Raw genomic sequence first — 25,272 nt, forward strand, 5'->3', positions numbered from 1 at the left:
GAAGCTTCCACAACTACAAAAAAGGGAAGTGTGATCTATGGGACCGCTTGACAAAAGTGCACTGTTGAGAAAAATGTGATGCATCGAGCATTAGACAGATGGGGACATCAGCCGATAGCAATGCAGATATAACTCCACATGGACAGGCTTGCTTCCAAAAGAGGTGCGGCTTTACCCCTCACTGGCAAGACAACTGGGTGAACTGCATTTTTAAAGGGAGCGATTGTAATCAGCTCACAAACTACATAACCATAATGGTGGGTTATGCTATGGAAAAACACTTTAGTATTATTGTGAGACTGAAACTCGAAGAATGGACTAAAAATATGGGAAAGAAAGCACATGGACAAGTAGCATTCAGATCTTGCAAAGCATGATGGATCATCTTGTACGCAAGTACTTATGGAGGAAACACCTTAACCGGCTTCAAAAAGGGCTTCAATAATATGCCCCTGAAGAGCCTACGAGAAAATTGGGGTGCTGCACAGGTGTAGAGCACCATGAAGTGAGGCTCATGCCTCCTCACAGATTTTCAAGGTTTGCATCGTAGTCACAAGGAATCTTTCAAGATTCTCTTTTTCAAGGTTTCATCTCAAAACTTCACAGACCACAGCCAAAAACAAAACCCACCACATTTCAAAAAAAAACGATCTATTAAAAAGCTATAAAAAATGTATGAAGCTTTTTTCAAAAGAGAAAGGAAGAGAGAAGAAGAAGAAAAAGAAGGGAGAAGAGAAACAAGAAAGGGAGAAGAGGACAAAGAAGAAAAGATGAAAAAGAAGAGTGCAGAGGAAGAAGAAGGGAGGAAAAGTGGGTTGCAGAGGGGAGGAGGAGGTTGCAGCCTGAAGTGGTGTGCAAATGGGCTGCAATCACAAGGCAAAAAAGTGACCAAAGTGGAATGAAGAGGGCAAGAAAGTCATGAACCCCAAAAAAAAATTGAAATGCATGAAAAATTTTCAACCTTGAAATTGGGTAAATTTTTTTTTGCCATAAGATTTTTTAGTGTTTCAAAACGTTTCTAGATAGAATCATTTCACAGGTTTCTAATTTTAAAAAGAAGTATTTTGCTTCTATTGTTTGCATGGGAATCAGGCTCCAAACTGCAAACGACCATCTGCTAACATCAGGATAGGCTCATGATATTGAAAAGATAGGATGAAAAACGCCTTCTGGACATTCCTCCAGAATATATGAAGTTCCAAGTTATAGGACTATACCTGCATGATATCTTGCATCAAGAAAGGAAAGAGGCTCCAATATGGTCGAAACTCAAAGACAACTGCAACACCAAACCGAAGTATTGGGCAACTTAACAGGAGAACTACAAACACCAATCCCCTCCATGGGCTAGAGAGGCAAGCATCTTGATTCCCACACCAAAGGCTGGAGCAGAGGCACGCTTCAGGCCAAGTGTGTTACGTCCCAACAAGCCTAGGGTTAGGGCTAGCGATGCTGACTAACCCAGGTTAGGGTTAGGACTTAGTTAGGGCAAGGGGACCAAGAGGGTTTACACATGGGCCAAGGGCGCTAGTGTAGTCTTACACTGGCCCAGGTAAGAGGCAATAGACTTGCGTAGATGCTACGAACAGATGTTCGGATCCAAGGGTTCAACTTGTCTCCTTATGCATTAAAGAGGACGTGAATTGAAGAGGAGGAGGAAAGTATGTTACGTCCCGACAAGCCTAGTGTTAGGGCTAGGGACGTGGACTAACCCAAATTAGGGTTAGGGCTTAGCTAGGGCATGGGAGTAGGTCTAGATTGGCTACGAGCTAATCATGGCTAAAAGCTTATAAATAATGCAAGAAAGATTATAAATAAAGCAAGGGCCAATTATAGCCAGGTTATTGCTATTGCTATATAAGTGACCTTGGGTATGGGATGCAAGGTTGGGGCCATCGGTACAAATCAGGCTCGCGGCAATCAAACCTCAAGCTCACGGGTGAGGGTGAGTCTAGAGAACTCTTCAGTTGGGTGGTTAGTTGAGCCACAATCTATCGTGGTCATGTGATGCATATGACATGGGATCTATGAAACCTTATTAGGGCTTCAGTTCTAGGTCAAATGATCCTTGGCCTTGGTCTATGGAGCCCTTAAAAGGTGTGTGCAAGACAGACACACACACACACACACACACACACACACACGGAGGAAGGAAGAGAGTTAAATTAAACGTCTTGAAAAGAACCAACGGGTCTATGAGACCAAAGGTGGACATGTGGTACTCGGCCATGGAAAAGACTACAAAAACTCATACAAAAAGATCATCATCATCATCCTCAGCATGAGCATGGTGTGCACTATGGTGAGCATGTGAGTACATGGGGAGGATACATCTCCAAGTCGGTACAAGAAAAGGAGGGCTCATGTGGGTGTACATTATCCGCATCCATCCAAAATATCTAGGATAGGTAAGTCTATGATTACCGAAAGGCTCGCCAAGCCCACCCTCAGTGGGGGAGTATCTCTATATCGCTGAGAATCTTCCCATTCTAGAGCTATTGTGTCAAGAGCTGCCGTGGACCTAAGGCCCGTGGACATCGAGTGTAAAGTAGCTGGTGGGCCCGGTCCAAGGTGAGTCCAGAGTGCGAAAGAAAAAATAGTCCTGCATAATACGAGGGTCCTATGCGTACGATGAATGGTGAGGTTAGTGCCACAGTGGTGCTCATCCTATGTCATCCTCCCGTCATACCCTATGACAATATACATGGAAGGCAAAGCCACTCTATCATGCTGGAGGATATCCCCATCTGGAGCTGACGGGACGAGGATGGCTAGCTCTCCGAAGGAACTGTGCCTGATCCCGGATAAAGAGAGAGAGAGAGAGAGAGAGAGTTATATTAATATCTACAAAAGGCCAAAATGACCTATGAGACCAAAAGATTGCATCATGTCCATGGAATACATAATCATGGGTACTAAAATAAAAGAAAGGAACAAGAGCTGAAAAGCCAAAGCTGACCCAAATACAAAGAGCATCAAGCTCTCACATCACCCTAAAATATCCCGCATAGGGCGCTGCATCATGGTACCCAATGTAGTAAAGCTGGGCCGGCGGGAGAAAGTCTTGTGGTGATGGGAAATGAGGCACTGATCCTCCTGTGGTGATGCAAGTGTGGGCGGTGGCCACAGGGTCGGGGGCGTCGGGCTCTCCATAGCTCGATGGCTCTGTCTAGTGTCACTCCTCTCAGCTGGGCTTTTACCCAACCTAGAGGTTGAGTGTAGTGGGTGGATCTGCTCTCAGAGCTCTAGTCTGAAAGAAGTCAGTGGGAGATACCAGGCATCAGCATATATAGTGGGCCTCTGTCTCAACCTCTGAATGACAAAGCTGGCATATCCTGTCTTCTGGTGTAGCTGCCCCATGGCCCATATCTGATGGGATGAAGTGTGGATCTGGCTGTCTCCACTCTCAACTGATGGGATGAGGTGCGGATCTGTCCAATCGCACATCGCACCCCAAATGACAGATGTGTGTCCATGTAGTGCAGGCGTATGATGAAACCGTCCTCTGTCAAACGAAGAAGATGATCTCTGTAGATCGTCCCCACTGGCTGAACGGGTGAATAACAGGTCCTCTCAGAGAAAGAAAGATATTATTAACATCCACAAGAGACCCGAAGGGTCTATGAGACTAAAAATCTGTTAATGTGATCCATGAGTAGATTGGATTTCAAGACAATATGAAAAAAGTAAAAGACTAGCTACCAAATGGATAGACAGGGTCAATATACTACATAGACCATGTGTGTACAACAAAGTAGGCAGCAGAAGAACATCATGTATCTGGGCTGATAATGTGTCATCCTCTTCGTGGACCATGTACCTGGCCTCAATATTCACCACCATTGAGGCTTCCTCTCTATATAGCTGAAGCAAGTCCCAGATCTCGAGCTGGCAAGTGGAGGGCCTGGGTCGCCAGGAGCATGGGCGTCTCGCTCTCTCTCAGAAGACTCCCCGGCTACGTGATGCCAACCTGCCACGGGTCTGGAGGGTGCTCACTCGATGGGCATGTCTAGCTCTGTCTTGGTACATGTGTCCTGGTGAATCTTGTGCAGGCTGAGTGTTAGGTGGGTCTCTCGGGCTGCTGCCTCAATAGTATGTCTGTGGTGCCTCAACTCCAATAGGTATAGTCCTCTGATCTCTGTAATGCATCACCTGTGGCAAGAGCCCGAAGCCCTCCCTAAAGGGACGAGTATCTCATCTAAAAATGTAATGCTCCTCGGACTCGATCTCCCCATACTACAAATCCTGCATACATCTCTCTCTCTCTCTCTCTCTCTCTCTCTCTCTCTCTCGTTTTCTTTCTGTTTTATTTTCCATTCCATGATGAGATATGCCATGGACATTATTGTATCACTTTGGTCTCATAGGCCCATTGGGTCTTTAGTAGACGCTTAATCTCTCTCTCTCTCTCTCTCTCTCTCTCTCTCTCTCTCTCTCGTGTGTGTGTGTGTGTGTGTGTGTGTGTGTGAGTGAGTGAGAGAGAGAGAGAGAGAGAGAGAGAGAGATTTTATTTTTTAAAATTTATATACCAATCTGTGCAAGAGCATTTGCAATCATACCATCAGAAACCCCCTAGGCATGGATGTGTGTGTACATGCATGTGGGTACAAGTGATGATACCTCAGAAGCACTGCTGCATTCAATAACATTACCTCATCAGAATTTGCACAAACGCTGCCCTCTGCTTCCGATTGAAACCTAGGATTTTCAGTGATTTACCCTCACCCTGTATCAAAGGGGGAGGCCCAGGTGTTTCAGAGGACTCCACTGACACACAAGTATGAAGTATCAGAGTTTGTGAATTACAAAATCTGTCATGCACACAAGACTAGAACAGAAATGAAAGCTCCTCCTTCACATACATTTAAATATTCAAAGCAAGCAGTGTACCTTTAGGCTTCTTTTTAGGAATTGGGAGCCTCTTTTCTGATCCATCAGTGGTTTCTTTAAAAGAAATGCCCGTTTCCAATCCAGTAGTGTCAGTTGCAGGCTCTTCATCTTCATCATCTGAGCTAACACTTGCCATACCAGCAAGATCATCTTCTATCAACGGGACAACCTGAGTATCACAAACTAGTATACTGAGAGTGCTGATGGCAGAAACTCTACAAGTGCATTGTCGCACATTCCCTAAAGTGATTGAGGCCAAGACAGTTTATCACTACCGATATCAAGGTCATTTGATCACATAAACCGCGGCCACTCTCTCTCTCTCTCTCTCTGTCTCTCTCTCTCTCTCTCTCTCTCTCTCTCTCTCTCGTATTCATGTATTCATGTATCCATGTACTCATGTACCCCATTTTGACTAGTAGCATTAGCTTCCCACTCTCCCTAGTTGCTGCTTCCGGATGCTCCCTACTGATGTATTGTAGGGCTAGATACTTACCTTCAGTTCTTTCTTTTCTTTTCCAGACAGTGTATCAGATGTCACATGGTTGTAACTTTGGTCTCATAGGTCACTTTGGCCTTTTGAAGACATTAATATAACATTTCATTTCATTTCTTCTCTCTCTCTCTCTCTCTCTCTCTCACACACACACACACACACACAACTCCTCATGCTCAGCCAGTCACGAATAAAAAAGGATCAAGAAAGGGAAAATCTGCTAAAACCATAAATAAGCAGATGAAAAGAAAGAAGATGTCACTCAAACTGTCAATTCAGGCAAACCGTAGATACACATTGAAAGCACACTCCCACAAAGAGGAGCAGAATGTGAAGGGGGGGAAAAAAAGACAAACCTGTTTACGTGCTCGCTTCCCTTTACCGAGCTCTGCAGCTGCATCACGTTGCTGCTGTTCTTCGTATCTTTGCTTCAAAAGATCATCCCAGTATTTGGCTTTAGCTTCAGGGTCCAACTCTTTGGAATCTTTGTTCCCTTCTGCTTCTTTGGATGTCTCCTCCTCACCTACATACTCAAAATTTGCTACCTGCAGATGTAGACAAAAGATAACTCGAGTCACATGAAAACAGCATAAGATGAGATTAGGGAGAGGAAATATGTTTAGCTATCTTGTAGGATTCACACACTGATTTTGGGTGGCATGTGCAATATTTTCTTTAAACTTGTCTTGAATTCATTCTAGAATATGGATATGGATTTCAAAGATGTACTACATAGCATTTGTGCATACTGAACAAATTTTGGAAAAAACAAAAGCAAAGACCTTGGAGGGTCCCCTAAACTTTGCCAAAGCTTTTGGCAATACAATTTGAACCAAGGTAAACCTGTACTGATTGGCCATCAAGCCAAGGATTGACTTGTCATGTTTCACGAGTAATTTGTCATCGTGCCAATTGAGGCAGTTGTTCTCCGCTTGTAAGATCTTGTATGTCTCAAGCAGATAAGGACGTAAGCATTACCGAGGTCATAGTCCTCGTATATTTGAAGTTTCAAGTGTCAAATTGTGTTCTCTAAATGAATTTTGTAACAGTTACAGTTTACATGCTTTGGCCTTTAAACATCATGACTTGATCGTGATGAAAAGGTGCCATTAGGATGGACCTACGCATGTACCATATGATATTGCTTGAAGTCGCAATCAAATACACACCTCAAGGCATTTTCGGCTCTTGCCTTGGATTTGAATAGTGGTTCGGGAGTTTACAAACATTATCGCATGATTGAAGACTCAACCATGAGTGTACAATTTTTCGCAATGCTCAAGTGTTGAGTATTTGACTTACTCTAGTGAGCGAGAAGGAGAGTTGGACCAGGACTATCAAGGTTTTCCCCAGACAAAAGTGCTCAAACCATGCTGGCTATATATGAAGCATGAGTAAAACCTCTAGTCCAACTTGTTTTGAGTGTTCACGTGTGTGTGTGTGTGTGTGTGTGTGTGTGTGTGTGTGTGTGTGAGAGAGAGAGAGAGAGAGAGAAAGTTATATTAACGTCCACGGGAGGCCGAATCCGACCTATGGGACAGATCAGGTACATCCATTTACATTCCACTCTGGGTATCGATGCCAAAGAGGCATAAAACTGAAAAAAAAATAACTCAAAATGAACTCTTGAGAGTTTAAATTACAATGGGTTCTATTGCATCTAGTTCGAAATTGAGGCTCAAAATAAAAATAGCTATATTTCATCCATGGATGGATTTGCTCTTGAGGGGGGTGGAGACTTGGAGGGTTCAGACGTGGGCTAAGGGTGCTAGCAAGAAGAGGTCTTGATTGGTTGTGGGTTTGTAAATAATAGCCACATGCTAATAACAATAACTAGGAGCTATTATGGTTAAGAGCTTATAAATAAAGCAAGAAAGCTTTATAAATAAAAGCAAGCCAAGCCTTTGATTTGGAACCCCCTGGTCCGTCTGCCTAGTGGAACGTGGTCACATGCTAGGGGCTCGCCTACACATATCATGGGGAGCTTTGAGCACGGGTTCCGCTAGGTCACTATAGGAGATTAGTTGACATTCAGACAACTGCCCCCCAAGGCCTAGGAGAAGAGCCTTACCGGGATCCGGGCAATGAGACAGACTCACCCTCGACATCGACTCTTCCATCTCTCGATGAGAGCTCCACCTTATTCACCATCTCTATTGCATCTCATGGCAAACTGGAGCGGGCAAAGCCCTCCTTGAAGAATTTCAAGGGATGCACCTTGCAGAGGGTGAGGGTGATTCGTTTCCATGCACATGAGTTGCACATTGACCCTCCACCGACCAAGGTGCTAGACAGAGAGACTCTAGCGTTTATGGATTTGGGAGGGTCAGCCTCTCATACGCCTCCAATGGGACCCAATGGAGCGAACATGGCACGATCCAAAGGACAGGGCGAAGACTCCTAGTACCCCCTTTTTAGCATACACTGTACGGCTTGGCCGTAGGATTCAGACGCCAAAGGTTGAGGGCACTCCACTAGCAGCAGGACACTTGTAGTCCAAAGGCCTCTTGCCGCATTTTCTCTCAAATTTCTGGAAGGGGCTGTGAGATAATTTTCGGCCGCAGAAGATCACATAGTTGGCACATAGGAGTCTCACAGTTGACACTTGGTTGGCCATTGGAGGTAGGCCAACATTATGTCCGAGGCGTGGCCATCTTCAGGAGTCCCAACGTCATTATCTTTGGGATTGCCCAAAGGCTCAACAGGTTTGGCAACAGATACTCCCCATCTACAAGGCCCCTTCTCGCACTATCACATGGGGCATTGTTGCTTGGGCCACTGAGGCTGAGGCCGTCATGGCATATGAGGAGGAGAGTGGGAGACAAGCCCTGCAAGTCTCTCACCTTTGCATTTCTGAAGTAGCCAGTCCCAGCCCCATCCACTAATCACTAGACTCCAGGTTGTTGCCAAAGATGGGAGATTTGCAGCAATGTAGCTGCATGGCAAATTTGGAGAGCTCGATGCAGCTAAACCATCTAAGGCACCCTCACTCTGCCAACGGAGTCCATCAGGAGCATCTCCCTCGATATCATTCATACTCTCCACGGTCAACGGGGGAAGCTTCAGGGTGGTTCAAACTGCATGCGAAAGTGCTAGTCGGCCTTCCTGAGGATCTGGCATCACGGTCCCTTCTTGAGGACCCTTGAGGTCTAGAATAGGGTTTCGTTGCTACTTTTTGGGCATACCTAGGGTTGCCAAGAATATGTACCTTTTGTACTATATGAATAACTAAAAATACAGCTCTCTCTCTCTCTTCTCTCCATCTCTTATTTGCATTTTGCATCAAGATGTTCCTATGAAAGGTGTTTAGGGCTGAAAGAAGACAGAGAGCTTCCGGCATGTAACATTGGTATCAGAGCTTTAGGTTCAGCAATGCTAAACATTGATGGTGTCCCAGATGAAGCTGCACAGTCCAAGGAGAGTAACACAAGACATGGAAGAAGTTCCCAAGAGGTTGGTTGGTGGTGTTCCACAAGACCCAAGGGGAATGGCAACCCTGTGAGTCGGATGCCACATGGGGCATACTTGGAAAGGCTTTTAGGAAAACAGTTCCAAGGGATGATGGATGCCATACTCAATACTCGGGAAAAGAAGACCAAGAAAGTGTTCAGGGACAGGACAAGAAGGCAATGGGACAAAGTGGAGCAGATGCACAGATCTTCATCTGATTTGGAGTAGATTCAAGACTTAAGGCAAGGTTTTCAGTGAAAAGGTTGCCAAGAAGGAAAGGATGACAAGTATGGGAGACCATATGTGGAGACAGGGGATGATGACGGTCATCCAAGGTCAGAAGTTGGAATCCCGTCATCAAGTTTAGCAGAAGGGAATGTCATGTGCATGCACATGGACATACTCATCCCAGGGCTAATCACTGAAAGGCAGCAGATAAAAAGACCATTTAGGGCATAAGCAGGGCACTGGAAGAGACCAAACAAGATCCCTATGGATGCAAGTATAAGTTGGCAAGGTACTCAAGGAGCTACGGGAGTCATCGGCTGGATCCGGGCATTTTTGGTGTTTTTTCTACTCGCTGACGGCAGATCAGCCAGTTGGGAATTCCTCATGGGCCTATATAAAGGCTCAACCAAGAACCTTTTTGATTCATCTCTCCTCACTTGTGGCTCACAAAAAGCACTACTTTTACTTTGGTTTAGTCCCATAAACCTGTAAGAGATGTATGTAGTGGTTTGACATCATTAAACCAGCCATGGGCAAGACCCTCATAGCCGGAATCCTCTCAGCAGAGGTTGGCCTTTAAGAGGGCGAGCCTATGTGCATGTTGACTGGCAACTACAAGTGGGGGAGCAGAGGAAAGCATAGGTTGTGTGTCCTACAGTGCAATCAGCCCATGAGCGGCATATAGGATAGCCCGTTATGGCCAAGAGAAGTGGAAGGCACCTAAAGGGCTGACCTTCGGGTGTCCAATCGCACATCGCACCCCAAATGATAGATGTGTGTCCATGTAGCGCGGGCATGTGATGAAGCCGTCCTCTATCAGGCAAAGAAAATGGTCCCCCTATAAAAGGCCATCTTTGTCCTAAGGGGCTGGACGGGTGGGCACTAGGGTGCCTCTATGCTGTACTGGAACGGAGGGAGCGCCTCCATCTACATGCCATGCATACTGAACCAACTGCTCACCTAGGCATACCAACACTGCGTGTCTCCATCTAGTGCCAGCTGTCTCGAGGACTCTAGGGCAAGCCTAGGGTATCTGTCTGGTGGGAGCTCCCATAATCTGTGCCAATACGTCACTGTCTGGAAAATAGCCTCTGTCACGATCAGTGCAGCCCTATCTCCACCCACACAATCTCGTGTCGCACTGATGGCTTACTTCTAATCATGCGTGAGATCATCATCACTAGTGGCCTCTCCATCGGCTTCCACCCATCATATGCATCCTCTATGTCTGTCTCAGCTAGCTACTCCCTCCATCTCCTCCTATGGTATAAACTAGGACCACAGATGGGAGCTCCATATAGTAGTGCAGGAGAAACTAGTGTGTCGAATAGCCAGAGCTTCGTCCTCGGCTTCTAAAACTATATATGTGAGCATTGCCTCGCAAGTGAGCCCAAAGCTACATAGCCGCGCATCAATCTTGTTTCGGCTACCTTCCACACAGAGAAATGTGGTCCAATGAAAGTGATCCCAAGGTATACATAAGGTGGGGAGAGAAAGAAAGAACGAAAGAAAGTTGTATTAATGTCTTCAAAAGGCCAAAATGACCTATGAGACCAAAATGTTACATCATATCCATGAAAGAAAGATAACAAAAATCTAGAACTATAAAATCTGATTTAGGCACATGAGAAGAGAGAGAGAGAGAGAGAGAGAGAGAGAGTTTTTTTTAACAAAAGAGAAAAAGCAAGGTATTCGGTGTTGTTTTTTAGAAAAGCAAGGTATTCTCAAAAAGCAAGGGGTTAAGCTTTTTTTTAGAAAGCTAGAGAAGCTTTTTATAAAAATTAGAAAGCTAGCTTTTGAGAAAAGCACAAAGCTTTTTTAACCTCTACAAACGATATACCCTCTCATTGTTTTATATACATTGAAGTCTCTCAAGGCTCTCTCAAGAATCTCTCAAGAAGCTCTGCAAGTGCATGGAGCACAGTTTTGGTGCCGGTCTTTATAAAGCTCTTGTCCACGCGGAATTTACAAGCTCATCTCTAACCTTTCACTTCTTTCCAACCCATGAAATCCTCACCTTTACTACTCCTTCTTCTGAGAAAAGTATGCAAGCTTGGCGGAACTTCATGGATTCAGAGAGTATTTATGTGGAATCACTAGGCTATAACTCAGTGAAGTTCGTATATAGTAACGACGTGGAGTCGGTTGACAATGCGAACTTTGAGCACATGGAACCACCAAGATGGCTTGGATTTTATCCACCACCAGTTGGATAGTTACAAGCTAGCCAGGAGCATGTTATCGAAAATCCCGCAAGGGAGGATGAACTCAAAGCCCAAGTTGATGGGTGCTCCATTCCTTCACCAACAAATGACCATGAGATTGTCCAAAGGTGTCAAGAGACTATGGCTCAATGGGATAACCCAATGAAGTCCATCGATAGTAACGATGTGGAGTTGGTTGACGATGCTGATTTTGAGCACGTGAAACTCCCACGATGGCTTGGATTTTATCCACCACCAATTGCACAATTGCAAGTTGGTTAGGAGCATGTTATACTTGAGTAAGCTTATGCCACCCCCTTCTCTCACTTCCCTAAATTGGGAATGAACATGTCCTCATGTAGAGGCCCTACTTCCAAAAGCAAACAAGTATAACATAATCCACTCCTAAAATGTCCATAGCCATAGCCTTTCGAACGAGTGGGATTTCACGTGAGTCCTAGTCATGGATTGGAAAAGAGGAAGATCAAGTTGTAGCACATTACTGTGTGAGTACTCAAAATAAATGTGGAACTTGGTTAAGCAGATTAGCGTTTATTGATAACCATTGCAAGATACCATTTCATATGTGCTATGGGTTTGTGCTCAGGTTGTTTTGGTGAAACTATCGTGCTTGTGATTAAATGTTCCTTATGGAGTATGACTGTCAGTAAGCAAGGTGGATCTTTTTGTAGCTGAAGTCTTGCTTTGGCAAAGGTATATGCCAGCGGACTTGAGTACATGCTATGGACACATGTCAAGAGGAGTATTGAGGGAGGGGGGAGGGGGGAGGGGTCGGCCCATTTGCGGCCCCAGTAGTGATGTCATTGTGCAATTCTACTTTCAGCTTTGTTATTTACTTTGCTGCAGTGTCCATTGCTTAAGTGTTGACTGCTATCTATTTCAAAAGACAGTATCCAGGAATGTTCACACCTAGCCAGGTGTATTACAGCATAAAACCCATAAATGTTTCTCTATAAAGATAGTGTCGCCACCTCTTCCACACAGCTACATCATACAAGACTTTCTCATGCCTCAGTTAACAAATTATGCAACAATTAGCTTAAAGCTGTATGTTGTTCATTTTAGAACAAGACACTACCTATAGCATAGTTTCTATGCATCCGTTCCACAATGTGCAGCATATCATACCTCCAATTCCTTTGTCCATGTAATAAGCCTGTACCTATCATTATGTAGGTAACACCCTTCCCTCCATGTTCAAAAAATTGAACAAGGACAACGTACTAAAATTAAGGCAAGAGAAGGAAACAAACCAAGCCTTAAAAAAACTTCACTTTCTAAGAATTTGCAAACTACAGCCACATGAAACTCCCCCGGCCACTATCACTTGAAGAACTCACACTTCCTCAGCTTCGCATAGACCACCACTAGGCGAAGAGAATCCAGCATGCATGTTGTGTAGACGAGGATATTGTTTGGAACAACAACAATGACCTTTCTCAAATACTCACGATACCAACCGTCCATCATATGCTATAAAGTAGGCTAGGGTGCTGGTGAATCCAAATAAGAACACCACAAGCTCAACATGCCCATATTTTGTCCGAAATGCTGTTTTGAGAACTTCATCTTTCCAAATTCAAGTCTAAAATCTTGACGGGCACCATGCAAACAATCGATGAGGTCGTCTATCCTTGGCAAAGGATATGCTTCTTCCTAATGTTTTTTAAGACAATTATAGGCTACAGAGTTGATTTTTTTGCTTATTACAATAAGTGGTGTCCTCAAAAGAGATTTACTTGGCTTAATGAACCCCATAAGGGAAACATCCTGTCGCTGCCTTGCCACATCAGCAAGTCTCACGTTTATAGTCTAAAGGCAAGTGTTTCAAGTTTCTACACTACCTTCAATACACAGTTGTGCGCCTCAACTCTCTCTCACTCTCTCTCTCTCTCCCCCCGCCACTCTCTCTCGGCCCGTTCACCCAGTCGCCCCCCCCCCCCCCCCCCCCCCCCCCCCCCCCCCGTTTCAGTCTCTACGCCCCTTTCGCCCCTGCCCGCCTGTTCGTCTCTGGTCGCTTCTCTCTCCTGCACTCCCTCAACTCTCTCTCTCTCTCTCTCTCTCTCTCTCCCCGCCACTCTCTCTCTCCCCACCACTCTCTGACTCTCTCTCTCCCCGCCACTCTCTCTCGGCCCGTTCACCCAGTCGCCCCCCCGTTTCAGTCTCTGCGCCCCTTTCGCCCCTGCCCGCCTGTTCGTCTCTGCTCGCCGCCCTTAGTCTCTGCGCCCCTTTCGCCCCTGCCCGCCTGTTCGTCTCCAGTTTCCCCACCCACCCTTGCTCAGGCCCCCAAGGCAGCAACATAACTCTCCCTGAACCTATAGCTGAGCATCTTGTAGGTCGCATTTTCTGAGTCTCCCCCAAAGGGGAGAGGGTACCCTCGAGGGGAGACTCGTTCCACCAACAGCCCTCTCCTTTATCAGCAGCAACACATGGAAAGTAAGAAGTCTTTTGCCTCAGTCACCGCTTCACGATTACCGCCCATTCCTCCACCCGTGAGCAAGCCGACACCATGGGAAGCCTACCTCATGCAAGAACTGAAGAAACTTCAGGGAGAATTAGCAGCACTGAAACACGAGACTATCAAGAAAGATGAACGAATCAACGAACTGAAGTGCAAGTGCAAGCCATGAAGACGAAGCAAGAGGAAGCACGAGAAGGACCCATACCTACAACACTACAAACAGAAACGACAAACCATGTTTCGAAGGTAAATTCAGTTAACTCACAAGATTTTGTTAAAGAAGTCATATCAGCAGTCAAAGAAAAGGAACGAATGGAAAGTAACAAAAAGGTAATCAGAGTCGGTGGTCTTCCTCAAGGCTGGGATAGGGCAGACATAGCTCAAGACAACAATGAGAAAATAGCAGTGATGAAGCAAACAAGGTCTCTCCAAGGGACAAAGGTATGGATAGCTGATGAACTCACCCCGCTACAACTCAAGAACAGATCGGTAGAGCTGAATAAAGTTAAAGAAGCAAGAAAGAATGGCAAATGGGCAATATACAGAGGAGGACAAGCAATCATTAAAGAATTCCGTACCCCACCCCCCTCGAGCAAATCCATACATGGACGAAATATAGCTATTTTTATTTTGAACCTCAATTTCGAACTAGATGCAATAGAACCCATTGTAATTTAAACTCTTAATGATCTGTCCCATAAGTCGGATTCGGCCTCCCGTGGACGTTAATATAACTTTCTTTCTTTCTTTCTTTCTTATACCACCACATCCAGCTGCCCGTGTCATCAAGCAGTACTTGTCTCTTACCAGAAAATTCACCGTCAAATAAAAACAATCTCAAATCATCTTCATTCCTAAAGGATAGGCAAATATGTGCACACCACCACCCCCCCTACATGCCGTGACTCTGAAAATTAACAGCCCGGCATTCTAACACTTTATGCACTAAACAGCACCCATCCCAATGAACCCATCTCCACAGTGGAAAAGGCATCAGCAGGCTATCCATGGGAAGTGCAGGGAACAATGTGTGATGGGCCTGAGCATTAGGCCAACAATTGATTCTTGATTGTAGAACAGCTTGAAGAAGTGAAAATACCTTAAAAGCCTTTAGCAAGTCAGTGTCTTCTTCATCAGGAGCCACTTCATCGTCTTCAATTTGAGACCTATCAAGAAGCCTGAAACAGATGGAATATAGAGTTTACCAACAACAAAATTCTTTACAGAGAAGCAAGAAATCATAGAATTCGAAGCTTTGGATGTTAGCTACAAAGGTACTCTTCTTGAGTCTATATCCAATGCTATTCACAACCTGTCTATGGCGGCATCATCATAATGAATTTGCTGTGATTTCTTATTCTCATCGTTCTCATCTTCAAAGAGCTCCTTTGCTCCATACCTCAAGATGTCATCAAGCTCTTCCTAGCAAACCACATTAAGGTCCCTGCTTATGTAAGTAAACAACCCAAAACAGCAGATTTATGTCCTGTTTCTTCTCTGTAACTTTAAGATTTACCTGGTTCAAGACCTGCTGATTCTTTAAACGGCCCACCACCAAATGTTCGAGCACCATTTTCTTCTTTGTCATCTGCATCATTCTCTCCTCAATAGTCCCTCTTGTCACCAATCTGTAGATCATTACCTGAGCAGGACAGTGAAGAATCAAATAATTTTTGCTCTCCAAATGCAGGCTCCATGAAACTAAACAACTGACCCAACAGTTTACAAACATGGCAAACCTTATTTGTTTGTCCAAGGCGATGTGCACGAGCCATTGCCTGCAGATCAGCATGTGGATTCCAGTCACTGCAAGAATTAGTACATGCAAAAGTAAGCATTTGCAGTCTTGTTGGCAGTGGGTGCATAAAGGGGAAGGGACAGAGGGGGAAAGACGGAGGGAGGGAGGGGGAGGGGGGAGGGGAGAGGGGAGAGGGGGGTGTGCAGGTGGAGAGAGAGAGAGAGAGAGAGAGAGAGAGAGCTTAAAATCCAAATCCCAGCATATTCAAAAGGATGTAAACACCTATCATAAATGATGACCGTGTCTGCAGTTGCCAGATTTATCCCCAAGCCTCCAGCACGTGTCGAGAGTAGAAAACAGAACCTTTTGGAGTTTGGAGCATTGAAACGATCTATCCGAATCTGCCTTTCAGCTCCACTGATATTACCATCTATACGCTCATAGCTCCATTTCTGCATGGGATCATACAACAACTAATCTCTCTCTCTCTCTCTCTCTCTCTCTCTCTCTCTCTCTCTCTCTCTCTCATATACCACCTGCTCCACCACCAAATCCCCCACAGGATCGCAGCCACGAAATGGGCGGTATGACAACGAACCCAGGAACACACGACTTCAGCCCCCATGCGAAAGAGAAAGGGTTGATCTCAGCACCTCAAATGCAGAGAATCTTCCGTCGTTTGACCCGCAGGATGAGGCATACATATGTAGCCAGCAGCAAACAGGAGTTGTACCAACTATTTTTGAGTGAGGATTACTCAGACGCATGGCGCACATTGCACATTCTGTAAGAAAAGAAAACCCCAACACCCATTGTCCTTTGGGAAGCCTATGCACAGCTGAAACCGAACGGGGACTCGGAACAACAATAGTTGACCAACACTTCAAATACCAGATACAGAACATGAAGACATAGCGGAAGAACCATATAAAATACAAATACACCACATTGAGCCGGAACGGCCGGCCCCCCGTAGGAACTTCTTTATTCACACAGAAGCTTTTACAAGATACCAAGGTGCGGGTGCATACAGCACCGGATTTTCCACAGAATCAGCACAAATCTTGCCCTGAAGGCTGATATCCATCCAGTGCCAAGATACAATCATAGCTCCAAAAGCCATCCCATAAACTGTCTCAAAACAGTCCCAAAAATCAGCTCATAATCAGCCCATAAGCTATCCATAAACAGCTCTTAAACTGCCCATAAAACAGCCCGGTATGGAGCCCAAAACAGCCCCGAATTCCATGCCAATTCAGCCCCAAAACAGAGCCATAAATCAGTCCCAGAGGAGCTCTCAGATCAGCCCTCAATCAGTCCATAAACAGCTCCAAAAACCAGTCAACCAGCTCTATGGCTGCCTGGTAGGAGTCGACTTGCTGTAAACAGCCTAGAAACTACTGTACCGCCAACGCAAGACAGAGAAGAGAGAGCAAACTGCAGTCGGCCAGCAAAAGAGAGAGAGAGAGAGAGCGAGAGAGAGCGAAAGAGTGATGCCCCCCCTTCAAATCAGCCCCCAAGCCCTACTTTAATAGAGTCAGGTTGCTATATTTGCAGCACTTTTCCCTTTTTGCCCAAAATAGCTGAGCTTGCCCAAAAATATCAACTTTTTAGCTTTCCTTGGCTTTTACTCAAAGTTTTAGCCCAAAAATATATGAGCTTGTCCAAATATATCAGCTTTTATGCTTTTCCTGGCTTGATGCCCAAGTTTCATCTAGGCGCCTCCTTTTGTCCACCTATCCAAGCCCAAAAACAATAATATGTCCAAATATATCAGCTTTTATGCTTTTCCTGGCTTGATGCCCAAGTTTCATCTAGGCGCCTCCTTTTGTCCACCTATCCAAGCCCAAAAACAATAATATGTCCAACCCATCATTAATGATATGTGAACACACCAACTTACAAATATTAGAAGTCACTTTATTGGATAAAATCCCATGCTGCACATGTTGTATGGCCATCTTTTTAGGCCAAACCATGCCAATAAAATGTTGTAGCTTTCTTTTGTGGAAAATCCCCGTTCACACCTTGGTTCCAAAGAGTGTGTGAAACACTCTTCAAGACTCGTGAGTGGACCAAATTGGTGACATCCCCTCCGTCTTATACGACAGTTGTCCGCAACTTATAAGCCTGATACCACTGAAATATCCTTCAAATATAGCAGATCCACTGTCCATCAATAGTATTACATAATTCCAAATCCACGATCCGAAGTCAGATACGAGCACAAGAGCCAACCGTATGAAGAAACAAATTGTATCCATATCCTGAGTCAACAACTCTGATAACAAGTAGACACAGGCATAATAGCCAACTGTGTCTCGACTCTCAAATATCCATAAATCGATAAGCCAAATAATAACTAGACACAAGCACAAGAGCCAAATGTGTCCCAAATATCTATAAATCCATAAGCCACTTTTCTGAATGTTTAGGTATGTTGAATCCTTCCCAAAACATAAGTACGAAGTGAGCACCAGGGTTACTAGTCTTGCGAAAGATCACACCATGTCAGGCTGCATATGCCATTCATGTACTGTAAGAAAAGCACATCATATCAAGCTGCATCTGCCATACATGTACTGTAAGAAAAGCACATCATGTCAGACTATATCTGTCATACATGTATTGTCATGTCAGGCTCCATAAGCCACACATGTTCTGTCATGTCAGCCTTCATAAGCCATTCATGTTTCCGTCATGTCAAGCCTCAGAAGTCACACATGTCCTGTCATGTCAAGCCTCAAAAGCCACACATGTCCTGTTATGTCAAACCACACAAGTTCAGTCATGTCGAGCCTCACAAGCCACACATGTTCTGTCATGTCAAAGCCTTAGAAGCCACACATGTTCTGTCATGTCAAACCTCACAAGCCATACATGTTACCATGTCAAGCCTCAAAAGCCATAAATGTTTTGTCATGTCAAGTCTCACAAGCCATACATGTTACCATGTCAACCTCAGAAGCCACACATGTTCTCTTGCCATGTCAATGGGCTCATACCAGAGTCCTTGGAGATCCATCCACATACATGCAAAAGACGTAAACTCCTGTTGACATGTCAGTGGGCTCACACCAAAGCCCTTCCGGGGATCCATCCACATACATGCAAAAGGGATGTGCCATGGCATGATCGATGTGAGAAAATCCTTCTCCGCAAAGCCGCCAAAATAAGCACATGTTCACATAAGCCACGGAAGCTCAACTGGCACGTTGTTGTCCAGGATAGCCCTGCATATCTTCGACCAACCATACGAGCGCAGAATGCTTGCCATGTTGGTTTCAAAATAGCTCATAGACTAGAATCAGCCAACCCATGATACTGATAAATAATTCAGAGTCTTGTAACCGCATATGCGACATATTCTAGCATCTCATTATTCATACAACTAGAATATTCCCCATATGAGATCCTTGTGTAGGCGACAATTCTAGCATCCCATACTGCTAGAAGCCTCCAATACACAAGATCAAAACCATAAACTATTTATCAAAATCATATAAAAGTCTTTTCCAGAATCAGAATGTTTTCCAACGAAAATGCCTTTTAGAAAAGATGAAACACATCTCAAGATAGACATGAGAAACACTCTCCACTTGCATCAGCAAGGAAGTTCAACATGTACAAAATTCCAAATATTGGCAAAAAGCATGAACTTAGCTTTTCTTTGCCAGGTTCGTAAAATAAATATCTCCTCAGCATACAGATAAGATACCTTGAGAAATAGCTCCATATAACTCGCTTGAACAAAATTTGATTTAAAATACAAAATAGTCTATATGAAACAAGTGCTGACCATGGGCACATAAAACCAACTTCATACTTCGAGAATACTTTCTTTGAGTCCATAAATCCTTATGCCAAGCTGTCTACTGCTCATGCTTTGGACACATGACTGCTTCCATAAGCCCAATAGCCAAACCGTTGATCAATGTAGTCCCCAATTCTAATCTTTTTTCTTTCTCATTGTTGGAAGGAAGCCTCTGCTTCCGAGAAAGCCTAAGCTCTAATACCAATGAAACCGAACGCGGACCCAGAACAACAATAGTTGACCAACACTTCAAATACCAGATGCAATACATGAAGACACAGTGGAAGAACCATATAAAATACAAATACACCACATTGAGCCGGAACGGCCGGCTCCCCGTAGGAACTTCACCACCCAATCTGAATCACTGTATGCATAAAGCTGCAAGCTGCCCCCCCTGGGATAGAACAAACCAAGATCCAGGGTACCCTATATATAACGAAAAATGCGTTTGACTGCTTGCCAATGCTTTGTGCCTGGGCTGTGCATGAATTTGCTCAACAAAGACACCCCAAAAGATATGTCTGGCCTCGTGTTACACAAGTAGATGAGACATCCCACTGCTTAGCTGTAAATGCCGGCCTCAAAAGGCTCTCCAATATCATGCATAGTAAGCCGTACACCTGGTTCTACTGGAGTAGAAATGGGCTTACATTCATCCATGTGAAACCTTTTTAGCAAACTTTTTATGTACTTATTTTGCTGCATAACAATGCCATCATCTGTATGCATAAACTGTATGCCAAGATAGTAGTGTAAAGGCCCCAAATCTAACATATCAAATTTAGCTTTCAAATCAGCTTTGAAATCTGAAATCTATGCTTTGCTAGTACCTGTAATGAGCATGTCATCTACATACAAGATGACTATGAGAATATCGGCACCGGTTTTCTTCACATACAATGTGCTTTCAGCTCGATTATTCACATAACCTTGGCTGGTTAGATGAGCATGTATTTTATCATACCAAGCTCTTGGAGCTTGCTTTAACCCATACAATGCTTTGTGTAATCTGCATACTTTATGTTCCTCACCAGGAACTACAAAACCAATGGGCTGATTTACATATACTTCCTCCTGTAATCCCCATTTAAGAACGCAGTTTTGATGTCCAATTGATGCACTTTCCATCCTTTATGTGCAGCCAATGCAATCATTGATCTTATTGTGGTCATTCTCGAAGTAGGAGCAAAAGTCTCCTCATAATCTATTCCCTTTTTCTGGGAGTAGCCTTTAGCCACAATTCTTGCTTTGTACCTGTCAATAGTACCATCAAACTTCCTTTTGACTTTGTACACCCAATGACATGCTTGCCTTTAGGCGATTCCACAAGATCCCAAGTATTGTTCTTCATGATAGAAGAGATTTTAGCTTGCACCCAATGCTCATTCTCATGTGCTTCTTCATAAGAAGAAGGCTCTTCTGAATCAAAGAGACCACCCATGGCTAATGCAGACTCCCCACGATGTATATTCAATGCATGGCTGGAACTAGCCCTTGTTCTACCTGTGAGTGGAGCTACAAGTTTGCTTTCTTGCAAAGTTTTCAGCAACCATCTTGGCACTGACTTGGCTGTGTCTATGGTTGTTTGCTCTTCCCTGACAAGATCTTCCCTTCTTCCATAGAAGGGGACTGAATGGCTGGCTGTTCCACATGTTCTACATGTTTATACAAGCTGTACATGGGCTGTTCTGAATTTTCAACAAATACCACATCTCTACTAACAAAAATCCTTCGTGTATCCTTTGCTCTCATTGCTGTAGTCCACAAAAATGCATTTCATTGCTTTGTCATCTAGCTTTGTTCGGAGTTGTTCTGGCACATGTGCATATGCCAAACACCTTTGAGATGCATCCGAGGGGCTTCATAGACATCTGGATGCCTTATAGGATTTTTGCACTCAACAGGATCTCACTATTAACCCTAGGAAAACCAAGGTAATAGTCTTCAATACCTCCCGCCACCAGATTGAGCCTCACATATAGAGGGGATCCTGTGGAGATTGTCTCATCCTATGTCCACCTTGGTGTCACTTTCAATGGCCCACACTTCACCATGGTTCCCGTAGCACATGCTAGAGTGACACAAGGATATGCAGCGTTGAGCTTACTTAAGCGGCAATGCTTTCGAGCACATTTCCCAAGATCCCACGAGAAGAAGGGTTGGCTTTTTGACACCCTCATTACACTAGCCTTGATGTATGGAGCAGCTTTCTAGGGACCGGATTTATGTAATAGGGATTGGTGGCAACAAGTTGAGAGGCCCCAATTCATGATGTTCTCCTGTACAATCCGCAACAAACCATCACTCTCACATGAGATTATGCAGGCAGAGTTTGCTGCAGCCCCACTGGTAGTGGATGCACTCTTCCAGACATACCTCCACCGCATCACTGAGATGGATCCCCAGAGGTACCCAAAGCTTGCCCTGGGGTCCTCGAGACAGCTAGCACTCAAGGGCCACCCTAGAGTATGGTATGCCTGAGTTTCCACCTAGTTCTCAGGATATGGGCTCCACATGGATCGCCTCCCACCCCTTCAGTACAGTTTGGACTCCCCTTTTCTCCAGCCCTCTCATTAGGACACCAACCGAATTATCCGGTGAGATCTTCTCAACCTTTGCACCAACTGCACATGGATCACAACTTCAGAGCTCCCACCGAAGAAGCACTTCTACAAAAATCACTTCCTCAGGCTCACTAAAGATGGATTCATCCAACAGCCTACCTGAGTGTTCACATACCTCATGCCATGCAGATTGCAACTGGCCAGATATGGGTTTGCCTCAAAGTGGAGGCCGGGAAGCTGAGCACGTCTACAGAGCCGAGCAGCGTATACAGAGACCTAGGGAGGAGAGGATCTGTCGATTATGCCACACCGAGGTTAAGCATTACATATGCCCTGCCCAGTATACTATGAGATCTGCAGGAGGTTTCACTAACTGTTCCATGAGGTTTCATTGGCTGTTTCATGAGGATTTTGGCCCACTTTCCAGGATCATTGACTTCCCACACCAGTGCTGCCTAGGGCTCTTCCTGCTCGCGCTCCGCAGACACAAGGACGCATTCTTCAGCCACAGCCACAGCCACCCCGCGCCCTCCCTCGCCAACCAACCATCACCAACTTCTTCCGAACCCAAGAGAAGGACACCCACATGGTGGATCTCGTGGACCCACCTCGGCCTATTGCAGTTACCTCAGACCAGGCATGCGCACTCCAGCCTACCAGATGCCCACAGCCCCCTAGACAACAGCAACAATCCACTCATCAGCTCCAAATCAAGAACATGCTCCATTGCCATCGAGCTACTTTCCACATGACAGAGCTGAGCAAGACCTCTCAGTCATACTCATTAGACCCATGCTTGATATGTTAGAGAGTGGTAACTATTAGGGGCTAATGCTCCTCATATGTTTCATGTTCCTGGTATTCCATGATGAGATTTCCATATACATTTTTTTATCAGTCCAGTGAGATAGTTTTGATTTGTTCTATTTTATTTTCTGTTCCATAATGAGATATGCCATGGACATTATTGTATCACTTTGGTCTCATAGGCCCAGTGGGTCTTTGGTAGAGGCTGGGAGAGCGGCACGGGTTCCCAGAGCTGAGCGGATATGCAAATTGTGCCGCGAGGAGGTGGAGACTGAGGATCACTTTGTATGTAGATGTAGAGCCCACCAGGGGGTCAGAGATAGATATGGAGGATTGTTTGAGGAGCACTCTTCACCACATCAGTTGATGGAGGCCTCGGACCAGCGACAGCTTGGCAGACTACTACTAGAGCTTCATAGTTCTCGAGAGAGACTCCTCCAAACACCCACTCCCACTAGGGGTGGGAGACAGTCCCAGCTCACAGATTTCTTCCAGAGAGCTATGCCAGCGCCAGCTGATGTACCACGTGGGGTGATCGGACAGAGAGCAGAGGAATTGAGAGCCAGGAGGAGACCTAGACAGACTGGACATAGAGCACCCCGACTCCGTCAACAAGAGATAGCAGCTATCCGAATGAGACACCAGATGGAGACACAGGAGAGGCTAGCTCGCTTTCATTCAGACTCAGGGTACATGTTCACGCCATTCACAGCCTCAGCATAAGCGATGTATGATATCTTATATCCCTCTTATGGCACTGGATGGAGTTAGACATAGATGTGCATAGCATGCTTGTACTACCCCTTCAGCATATAGAGATGCATCTTGCCTTAGCACTCCATCCACATCCCCACCCCCCTTTATATTGTTTGTATATGGGCTCCACCGATCCATGATGATTCACAGTTCTATCCAGACACAGGCACACTTTTTCTTTTCTTTCTTTTCTTCCAATGACCGGAAGAACACAGTTGTATTATTTTTTGTCTCATAGGCCGACTTTGGCCTCTTGTAGACGTTAATATATCTTTCTTTCTTTCTTTCTCTCTCTCTCTTTCTCTCTCTCTCTCTCTCTCTCTCACACACACAACGTGCACGCCCACCTAGAAACCAACCTTTCAAAAAGTTGCCACACATCAAAAGCAAAAATATAAGAAAAATATTTATCTATTCTCTCTTTGCTTAATAAATTAGTTTATGGTAAAATATGTTACCTTCAAACTCAACCAATCCTCTAATATATCCAGCATAATCTTGAACTGAGAATATATAAGGACTCTATGCCCTTCAGCTTTTAGCTTCACCATCATCTTATCCATGAGTAAAAGCTTTCCAGAGGCTTCTAACAGCTGCCTGTGTCAAAGCATCATTCAAATACTGCGTTATTATAACATACAGTGTCACACTAATCAAACAAACTGTCACACTAATCAAGTAAACTGTAACATTAAGCATGAGCTCAGATGACCGCCTGCTGCTTCAACTGACCTAAAAGTATCTTTAGCTTTCTTTGCCTCTTCTTCCACTCCTGGAAGCAAGTAAGGATGTCCGCAAAGCTTACGCAGTTCCATTACCACATTATTGAGAGATATCTGAGAAATCAAAGAAATACATGAAGATTTTGAGTAACAAATAGTTACATCAAATACACGTATCTCGATCACCTGCCATGAACATGCCATCAGGGAAAGTATAAGCAGCACAATCACTCCATCCTTACGAAATACCTGCGGACCACCCCTTCGAGACAACAGCTGATAGTTTCGTGTGAGTATAGCCTTATAGTAATCTTTCTGCAGAGGGCTGAGTTCCACTCGTAAAATTAGCTCTTTCTTTGGTGGTAAATCCTTCATTACATCCTTCTTAACTCCTGCATCCACAAAAAACATATCCCTTCACCCTAAGAAGACGCATTTCTAAGCTTTGACTCACCTAAGAACAAGAAAAAGAGGAGAACATGCATGAGGATGATCCTTTGGTGAAGAGAGGCTTGGCATGGGACAAATGTCAAAACACGCATTGCTTATCGAACAATGTTTGAAAAGTGCACTCACTTCTCAGAAGGTGAGGTGCCAGCAACTTATGCAGTCGCCCAACTTGCTCCTCTTGGCTAAGGTCTTTGAACTGTTCTTGAAAATCTTCCAACCTTGCAAACTGTCAAATCTTCTCATTAATGATCTACTCCCATACTTTGGTACTTACTGATACAGTAGAAAAATGGTGCCCAATTTGAGATATAAAACTGGTTTACCAACCTTGCCAGCATCAAGGAAATGCATCAGCATGAAAAGCTCATCTAAGTTATTCTGCAGATTCAAAAGAGAATGAGGTTCAAAATTCTAATGAACAAAGAAGAATATTACATTTCAGAAATCCAAATCAAGTTTCACAATTGGCAAACCTGCAATGGAGTGCCAGTAAGTAGTACTCGATGCCGAGTGGTATACTGATGCAAAGTCTGAAAAAGCTTTGAGTCTTTGTTCTTCAAACGATGACCCTCATCAACAATCTGCTCAAAAAATACCAAAGAGGCATGATTGTTTTAGCCAATGTACATACGTATGTGGGCGTGCACAACTGCTAGCAAGAACATAAA

General features: G+C 44.6%; 1 protein-coding gene across 2 annotated transcripts in view; it reads right to left on the reverse strand.

Annotated features, from left to right (window-relative positions):
• The window catches only part of PKL (chromatin remodeling factor CHD3 (PICKLE)), a 51,501-nt gene that overhangs the window by 6,547 nt on the left and 19,682 nt on the right, over positions 1 to 25,272 (reverse strand). For both annotated transcript variants that reach the window (XR_015264086.1, XM_086786523.1), the window contains exons 11-24: positions 25,078 to 25,185; positions 24,932 to 24,982; positions 24,731 to 24,830; positions 24,404 to 24,546; positions 24,165 to 24,268; positions 23,891 to 24,029; positions 15,771 to 15,940; positions 15,490 to 15,556; positions 15,267 to 15,392; positions 15,063 to 15,172; positions 14,850 to 14,928; positions 5,743 to 5,931; positions 4,891 to 5,059; positions 4,653 to 4,767 (exon numbers count right to left, since the gene is read on the reverse strand). Coding sequence is in view for 1 of the 2 variants with exons in the window: in XM_086786523.1 (XP_086642649.1) it covers positions 4,653 to 4,767; positions 4,891 to 5,059; positions 5,743 to 5,931; positions 14,850 to 14,928; positions 15,063 to 15,172; positions 15,267 to 15,392; positions 15,490 to 15,556; positions 15,771 to 15,940; positions 23,891 to 24,029; positions 24,165 to 24,268; positions 24,404 to 24,546; positions 24,731 to 24,830; positions 24,932 to 24,982; positions 25,078 to 25,185 (1,670 nt within the window). In the remaining variant the exon portion in view is untranslated. The remainder of the gene's footprint in view (positions 1 to 4,652; positions 4,768 to 4,890; positions 5,060 to 5,742; positions 5,932 to 14,849; positions 14,929 to 15,062; positions 15,173 to 15,266; positions 15,393 to 15,489; positions 15,557 to 15,770; positions 15,941 to 23,890; positions 24,030 to 24,164; positions 24,269 to 24,403; positions 24,547 to 24,730; positions 24,831 to 24,931; positions 24,983 to 25,077; positions 25,186 to 25,272) is intronic.

The sequence above is a fragment of the Cibotium barometz genome, chromosome 49, assembly GCF_041138505.1.
Source record: "Cibotium barometz isolate CiBa-2024 chromosome 49, ASM4113850v1, whole genome shotgun sequence".
NCBI lineage: Eukaryota > Viridiplantae > Streptophyta > Polypodiopsida > Cyatheales > Cibotiaceae > Cibotium > Cibotium barometz.